Raw genomic sequence first — 8,829 nt, forward strand, 5'->3', positions numbered from 1 at the left:
GAGGAGAGGAGAGGAGAGGAGAGGAGAGGTGAGGATGGGTGATATGGGGAAGAGAGAGGCCCTGTATTATCTCCCTGAATATAACACAAGGACCAAGCTACTATACTAGATGACATTGGTGAAGACTGGAGAGAGAGGCTGGCTGTTACCTCAGTCCTGGGTCGTGTTGAGTGTAGGCACACAGAAATGAGCATTAACAGGTGCTAGCTAGCAAGATAGGTATTCTTGTCACTGTTACAGAACATCCTCCTTAATGCCTGTGTAACAGTATAACTTTAGACCGTTCCCTCGCCCGGACCCGGGCACGAACCAGGGACCCTCTGCACACATCAACAACAGTCACTCACGAAGCGTCGTTACCCATCGCTCCACAAAGGCCGCGGCCCTTGCAGAGCAAGGGGAACCACTACTTCAAGACTCAGAGCAAGTGACGTCACCGACTGAAAGGCTGCTAGCGCGCACCACCGCTAAATAGCTAGCCGTTTCACATCGGTTACACCTGGGCCACATTATCTCGTGTAGAAAACGGAAACGAAAAGCACAGTTTATCATTGAACAAGTTCAGGGATGTGTTCACCAGGACCCAAATGTAAAGAAATGGTCCCAATCGGAATGGGACATGGCTGAATTTCACTAATAGAAACACGTGCCTTCTGTTGCATAACATTTTGCTACGGTTTGCTACGTTTTGCTACGTTTTGCTACGTTTTGCTACGGTTTGCTACGGTTTGCTACGGTTTGCTACGGTTTGCTACGGTTTGCTACGTTTTGCTACGGTTTGCTACGTTTTGCTACGTTTTGCTACGGTTTGCTACGGTTTGCTACGTTTTGCTACGTTTTGCTACGGTTTGCTACGGTTTGCTACGTTTTGCTACGGTTTGCTACGTTTTGCTACGGTTTGCTACGTTTTGCTACGGTTTGCTACGTTTTGCTACGGTTTGCTACGTTTTGCTACGTTTTGCTACGTTTTGCTACGTTTTGCTACGGTTTGCTACGGTTTGCTACGTTTTGCTACGGTTTGCTACGTTTTGCTACGTTTTGCTACGGTTTGCTACGGTTTGCTACGTTTTGCTACGTTTTGCTACGGTTTGCTACGTTTTGCTACGGTTTGCTACGTTTTGCTACGTTTTGCTACGTTTTGCTACGTTTTGCTACGGTTTGCTACGGTTTGCTACGGTTTGCACAAATGATAATGACCCTGGTGGTACAGCTTTCATGTCAGTGTTTCCTCCTGTCGCTTTTTTATTTAATTTTCTTGTTTTGTGCCTAAAGCAGAAAATGATGGACGTTACCAACATCTTGTCACACAGGTAGATGTCTGTGGGCTTCTGTTTTTTAATCCAACTCTACTGTGTGTCACATAAAAACTCAAAACGACTGTTCAGCATAAAGTGACAATTAGCCGTTGGTAGTGTCTGTAGGAAGGATGTGACGACAACATGGCCATATTATTGATGTATATAAGGTAAGGGCTGTATGGACCGCCTGAGGGGAGCCTATGTGTTTTCTAGTGGAGTCATAACCCATCATTACTCTGGAGTTTAAACTCTACAAAAGGGCTGTGTCCTAAAGAGTACCCAAATCCCTATACTCTGAGTGTACAAAAGATTAAGAACATCCTCTTAATATTGAGTTGCAACCCCGCCTTTTGCACTCAGAACAGACTCAATTCGTCAGCGCAGGGAATCTACGAGATGTTGAAAGCATTCCACGGGGATGCTGGCCCATGTTGACTCCACAGGGATGCTGGTCCATGTTGACTCCACAGGGATGCTGGCCCATGTTGACTCCACAGGGATGCTGGCCCATGTTGACTCCACAGGGATGCTGGCCCATGTTGACTCCACAGGGATGCTGGTCCATGTTGGCTCCACAGGGATGCTGGTCCATGTTGACTCCACAGGGATGCTGGCCCATTTTGACTCCACAGGGATGCTTACCCATGTTGACCCCAATGTTTCCCGCAGTTGTGTCAAGTTGTCTGGATGTCCTTTGGGTGGTGGACCATTCTTGATAAACACAGGAAACTGTTGCAGTGTTGCAGTTCTTGACACACATCGGTGCACCTGGCACGTACTACCCCGTTCAAAGGCACTTAAAAAATCTGTCTTGCCCATTCACCCTCTGAATGGCACACTTACACAATCCATGTCTTAATTGTCTTAAGGCTTAAAACTCCTTCAAACCGTGTAGTGTGTAGGGTGGAGAGAGGAAATGGAGGTGAGGAGGGGTGTAGAGAGGAAAGGGAGGTGAGAAGGGGTTAATCTTATACCTAGATTGTGTGTATTAGGAATTTGATGTGAATTGTTGAACTAGAACACAAACATTTTGCTACACTCACAATAACATCTGTGCTAAACAAATGTATGTGATCAATACAATTTGATTTGATTTGATCCCTCCGTTATTGAGAGAATAATGACTCTTTTATTGAATGAGGATCAATATTGAGACGTGGCCTCTCTCGGAGACTGTGGTCGTAGCTATCCAACTAATTATCTCTCCTGGCATCAACTTCAATTCTCTTTAGATTAGAGAAGTATTGGCTTGATTCATGCATATAGAAGTGTGAAATAGCTATGTCCTCATGCAAGTGCACAGCCATGGAGCCATACTTAAAATAGCCTTTTAAATAGCAAGTGTCTACTAGAGGTGAAATACTGAGTGTTAACTTGGTTTCCATCAGAAACAGTTGAATATCACCGAAAGAGTTGAACGAGTATATACTATAGTGGTTGTTGGCTGTTTTTCTACTTGCTGCACTGAACTGAAATAGGTTACAGAAAGTTCCAAGGTTGATGTCAATTCCATTTCACTTCCTGTCAATACAGGAAGTGCACTGAGATTTCAATTCCAAATGATCATGAATGGTTTTAAATGGGGTACATTCATCAATCCAGCATCAGCAATTATATACAGGGGGCTGGTGGGAAGAGTTGTAGGAGGATAGGCTCATTATAATGGCTGGAATGGAATAAATGAAACAGTCAAACATGTGGGCTCCATATGTTGATGTGTTTGATACCGTTCCATTGATTCCGTTCCAGCCATTTCAATGAGCCTGTCCTCCTATAAAGTACCCACCAGGCTCCTCTGATATACATCATTGGTTTCCACCACTGCTTTAGCCTGTTAGATCGGACTCCCGAGTGGAGAGGGGCTCCCGAGTGGCGCAGTGGTCTAAGACACTGCATCTCAGTGCTGGAGGCGTCACTACAGACCGTGGTTAGATTCCATGCTGTATCACAACCGGCTGTGATTGGGAGTCCCATTGGGCGGCACACAACTGGCCCAGCGTCGTCCGGGTTAGGGTTTGGCTGCGGTAGGCCATCATTGTAAATAAGAACTTAACTGACCTGCCTAATTAAATAAAGGTCAAATGAAATAAATGGAATGGTATAATGTAGATTTCCAGCTAAATAGACAAAACAAAAACTCTTTACTTACCATGAGAAGACCATGAACAATATACAGTGTAGTACTGCTGAGTAGTTGTAGAAAGGTCTGGAACTCACCTTTCTAGTAATCATAATGATGGTTGTTGAGGTCACTCAAGCTCAAGTACATAAGTGTATTTAACAAATATGAGTAAACTGTAAACATCTATATATATATATGTATTTTTTTTTGTATTATTAAAAAATGTGGTGGATATGGGCTTGAATGATTTAAATACTTTCCACACTGAACAAAATATAAATGCATTATTCAGCTATTTAGAAGATTTTACTGAGTTTACAGTTCATATAGGGAAATCAGTCAGTTAAAAAATGTATTCCTTAGGCCCAAATCATTTGACTTGACTGGGAATACAGATATGCAGCTGTTGGTCACAGATACAAAAAAATAGCAGGGAATATATATCAGAAAACCAGTCAGTATCTGGTGTGACCACCATTTGCCTCACGCATCGCGACACATCTCCTTTTTATAGAGTTGATCACGCTGTTGATTGTGGCCTTTGGACATGTTGTCCCGCTCCTCTTTCCTCTTCAATGGCTGTGCGAAGTTGTGGGATTTTGGAGGGAACTGGAACATGCTGTCGAACATGTAAATCCAGAGCATCCCAAACATGCTCAATTAAATTATGCCTGCCCATACCATAACCCAAACCTCCGCGCCACCACCATGGGGCACTCGCTTCACAACGTTGTCATCAGCAAACCTCTCGACCACACAATGCCGTCTGCCATCTGCCCTGTACAGTTAAAACTCGGATTAATCCAGGAAGTCTTCTCCAGCGTTGTCAGTGGCGACGAAGGTCGAAGGTGAGCTATTTGACCACTGAAGTCAGTTACGACGCCAAACTTGTCAAGACCCTAGTGAGGATGACAAGCACACATATGAGACAGTTTCTGACAGATTGTACAGAAATTCTTTGGCTGTGCAAACCAACAGTATCATCAACTGTGCGGATGGCTGCTCTCAGACGATCCGGCAGGTGCAGGAGCCGGATGTGGGGGTCCTGGGCTGACGCGGTTACACGTGGTCTGCGGTTGTGAGGCCGGTTGGACGTACTGCAAAATTCTAGAGAGGCGACATATGGTAGATAAATGAACATAAAATTATCTGGCAACAGCTCTGGTGGACATTCCTGCAGTCATCATGCCAACTGCACGCTCCCTCAAAACTTGAGACATCTGTGGCGTTGTGTAGTCTGACAAAACTGCACATTTTAGAGTTACCTTTTATTGTCCCCCAGCACAAGGTGCACCTGTGTAATGATCATGCTGTTTAATCAGCTTGTTGATATACCACGACCTGTCAGGTGGATGGATACACTTGGCAAAGGATTAATCCTCACTAACAGGGATGTAAACAAATCTACACCAATTCTCAATGTAAGCAGAGGCCAAGATTATTTGTTGCACATATAAGAACAGTAAAGACATGAGGCACGCAGTGGCACGTCCTGACCATAGTGAGCTGTTTATTCTCTTTTGGTTGGGGCGTGATAGTGACTAGGGTGGGTCATCTAGGTGATTAATGGTTTATGTTGGCCTGGTATGGTTTCCAATCAGAGACAGCTGTTTATCGTTGTCTCTGATTGGGGATCATATTTAGGCAGCCATGTTCCTGTTGTGTTTCGTGGGATCTTGTCTACAGATCGATGCCTGTGTGAACACACACACACACACACCAGTAGTGTTTCGGTTGTGCTTTTGTTTGGTGAGTTTCTGTTTATTAAAAGATGTGGAACTCTACGCACGCTGCGCCTTGGTCCGATTACTATGACGATCGTGACACGCAGCTTCAAATGTTCCCTATTGATCATGTTTAGGGACGATACAATGATCCTACCTAGACTAGCCTGCAACACCACAATGCAATGAATAATTGTGTTATTGATTTTCAAGTGAGTACAAAAAGGGCACGTTTTGGTTTTTTGCACCACACAGCTGATTCAAATAATAATGAGGTCATGATTTGAATTAGAATTTGAATTACAAAATGGACACCCTTTGGGGTCAACAGGACCGAGTTTGGGGAACGCTGTAAACTGCAGTGAAAAATGTCAGTTGATTAACGGTGCAAAAGACCTGTGATTTAAAAATATATATATTTCATTCCATTTGGATCAGTTGTGGGTCTACTCTGGGCAAATATGTCAGTCGGAAACCGGTCCAGAACTGCTCAAAGCTCCCTAAATAGGAGTCTTAACAGTCAGAAGAAGGGGAGGAAAGAGGCTATTTTAGCCTATTGACAAAAAATAATAGACAACCAATTTACAGTTGGAATCAGAAGTTTACATACACTTAGGTTGGAGTCATTAAAACTCGTTTTTCAACCACTCCACACATTTCTTGATAACAAACTATTGTTTTGGCAAGTCGGTTAGGACATCTACTTTGTGCATGGCACAAGTCATTTTTCAAACAATTGTTTACAAACAGATTATAATTCACTGTATCACAATTCCAGTGGGTCAGAAGTCTACATGCACTAAGTTGACTGTGCATTTAAACAGCTTGGAAAAGGTACAGGTGAACTTCACAAAATAGATGGCATCATGAGGTATGAAAATGATGTGGATATATTGAAGCAACATCTCAAAACATCAGTCAGGAAGTTAAAGCTTGGTCGTAAATGGGTCTTTCAAATGGACAATGACACCAAGCATACTTCCAAAGTTGAGGCAAAATGGCTTAAGGACAACAAAGTCAAGGTATTGGAGTGGCCATCACAAAGCCCTGACCTCAATCCTATAGAAAATGTGTGGGCAGAACTGAAAAAGTGTGTGCGAGCAAGGAGGCCTACACACCTGACTCAGTTACACCAGCTCTGTCAGGAGGAATGGGCCAAAATTCACCCAATTTATTGTGGGAAGCTTGTGGAGGGCTACCCAAAACGTTTAACCCAAGTTAAACAATTTAAAAGCAATGATACCGAATACTAATTGAGTGTATTTAAAGAAATAAAAGCTGAAATAAATTATTCTCTCTACTATTATTCTGACATTTCACATTCTTACAATAAAGTGGTGATCCTAACTGATCTAAAACAGGGAGTTTTTACCAGGATTAAATGTCAGGAATTGTGAAAAACTGAGTTGAAATATATTTGGCTAAGGTGTATGTAAACTTCCTACTTCAACTGTATTTTATTATTATTTAACCTTCATTTAACTTGTCAAGTCAGTTGATAACAAATTCTTATTTTTAATGACAGCCTAGGAACAGTGGGTTAACTGCTTTGTTCAGGGGCAGAACGACAGATTTGTACCTTGCCAACTCAGGGATTTTGGTTACTAGCCCAGCGCTCTAATCACTAGGCTACCTGCCGCCTCAACATGTCCAAACATTTGCATGGTCATTTCAATGGTTGTGATTACACTGTTGATTTTGTCTGTTCCTCCCAGTCAGGCTACGTCCCAAATGGCACCCTATTCCCTACATAGTGCACTACTTTAGACCAGAGCCCTATGGCACCCTATTCCCTATATAGTGCACTACTTTAGACCAGAGCCCTATGGCACCCTATTCCCAACATAGTGCACTACTTTAGACCAGAGCCCTATGGCACCCTATTCCCTATATAGTGCACTACTTTAGACCAGAGTTCTATGGGGACAGGGTGCCATTTGGAACGCGTGTCTGAGTCAGTGATGTCACCGACGTGGAAAGAGAGTGTTGTTTCTGTGCGACCAAACAGACATTATTTATATAATGAAGAGCTGCCTGGATGGAACTTAATTTGCATCATGTGAAGTCACATCTCCTGTCCTGTGCATCTGTCCTGTACAGGGGTAACCTAGCCGTTAAGAGAGTTGAGCCAGTGACAGAGAGGTCGCTGGTTCGACTCCCTGAGCCGACTAGGTGAAAATGCTGTCGATTTGCCCTTGAGCAAAGCACTTAACTGTAAGTTGCTCTGGACAAGAGTGTCTACTAAATGACCTTGAAGGTATTGGCTGGGTATGACTGTATTATATGGACTGGTGTTTTTCCAATGGGACACTGATCGTGTCGATCAAGACTTTTGAGTCCAGGCTGTGACTGAAAGCTTTGCTTCCGTCGTCCTTAATTACTCTCCAAACCATTGGAAGAGAGGATTCCTAGGTTCTTCTCTTGGACCTGCTCCTCCAATGGGCTTTGAGATTAATTGGACCTGCTCCTCCCAATGAGCTTTGAGAATAATTGGCCCTGCTCCTCCAATGGGCTTTGAGATTAATTGGACCTGCTCCTCCAATGAGCTTTGAGAATAATTGGCCCTGCTCCTCCAATGGGCTTTGAGATTAATTGGACCTGCTCCTCCAATGAGCTTTGAGAATAATTGGCCCTGCTCCTCCAATGAGCGTTGAGATTAATTGTTGACTTGTTGACTAGATAGGACCTAATAGAACCCTAGAAATGGACAAAAAAAACGTATTCTACAGTCAGAAAATAACATCACGCTGTTCCATTTAACTGATATAGCTCAGTGTTATTAGACGTCCTGTCATTGCCAGTGCAGTGGGAATAGGGTGCCATTTTGGACACAGCCTTTTCCCACTTTATAGTGCACAGCTTAGTATACAATGAGTGTGCCAAACATTAGGAACACCTTTCCTATTATTGAGTTTCACCCCCTTTTGCCCTCAGAACAGTCTCTCTCTCTCTCTCTCTCTCTCTCTCTCTCTCTCTCTCTCTCTCTCTCTCTCTCTCTCTCCATCATCTCTCTCCTAACTCTGCTTATATCTTCTATATCTTTCCTTCTTTAATTTGGGAAACATACACTGTCTACTAAACATTAAGCACACCTTCCTAGTATTGAGTTTCAGTCACTCTAATATTGAGTTGCAGTCACTCTAATATTGAGTTGCAGTCACTCAGAAAAGCGTCAATTCATACGGACATGGAGTCTACAAGGTGTTGAAAACGTTCCACAGGGATGCTGGCCGATGTTGACTCCAATGCTTCCCACAGTTGTGACAAGTTGGCTGGATGTCCTCTGGGTGGTGGACCCTTCTTGATAAACACAGGAAACTGTTGAGCTTGAAAAACCCCAGCAGTGTTGCAGTTCTTGACACAAACCGGTGCGCCTGGCACCTACTACCATACCCCGTTCAAAGGCACTTAAATATTTTGTATTGCCCCATTCACCCTCTGAATGGCACACACACACACAATCCATGTCTCAATTGTCTCAAGGCTTAAACATACTTCTTTATTTAACCTGTCTGCTCCCCTTCATCTACACGGATTGAAGTGACATCAATAAGGGATCATAGCTTTCACCTGGATTCACCTGGTCAGTCGGTGTCATGGAAAGAGCAGGTGTTCCTAATGTTTTGTTTATAATCACAGGAAATGACATGACTGTTTTGCCTCCATGCGCAATGTGTTACCTTTA

At 43.4% G+C, this 8,829-nt stretch overlaps 1 protein-coding gene across 1 annotated transcript in view; it reads right to left on the reverse strand.

Moving 5' to 3' along the window:
* The window catches only part of LOC129833928 (transient receptor potential cation channel subfamily A member 1-like), a 94,868-nt gene extending 90,794 nt beyond the window's left edge, over window positions 1-4,074 (reverse strand). The window contains exon 1 of the mRNA XM_055898749.1: window positions 3,945-4,074. Coding sequence (XP_055754724.1) covers window positions 3,945-4,074 — 130 coding nt within the window. The remainder of the gene's footprint in view (window positions 1-3,944) is intronic.
* Between the last annotated feature and the right edge of the window lie 4,755 nt (window positions 4,075-8,829).

The sequence above is a fragment of the Salvelinus fontinalis genome, chromosome 34 (genome assembly GCF_029448725.1).
Source record: "Salvelinus fontinalis isolate EN_2023a chromosome 34, ASM2944872v1, whole genome shotgun sequence".
NCBI classification, from domain to species: domain Eukaryota; kingdom Metazoa; phylum Chordata; class Actinopteri; order Salmoniformes; family Salmonidae; genus Salvelinus; species Salvelinus fontinalis.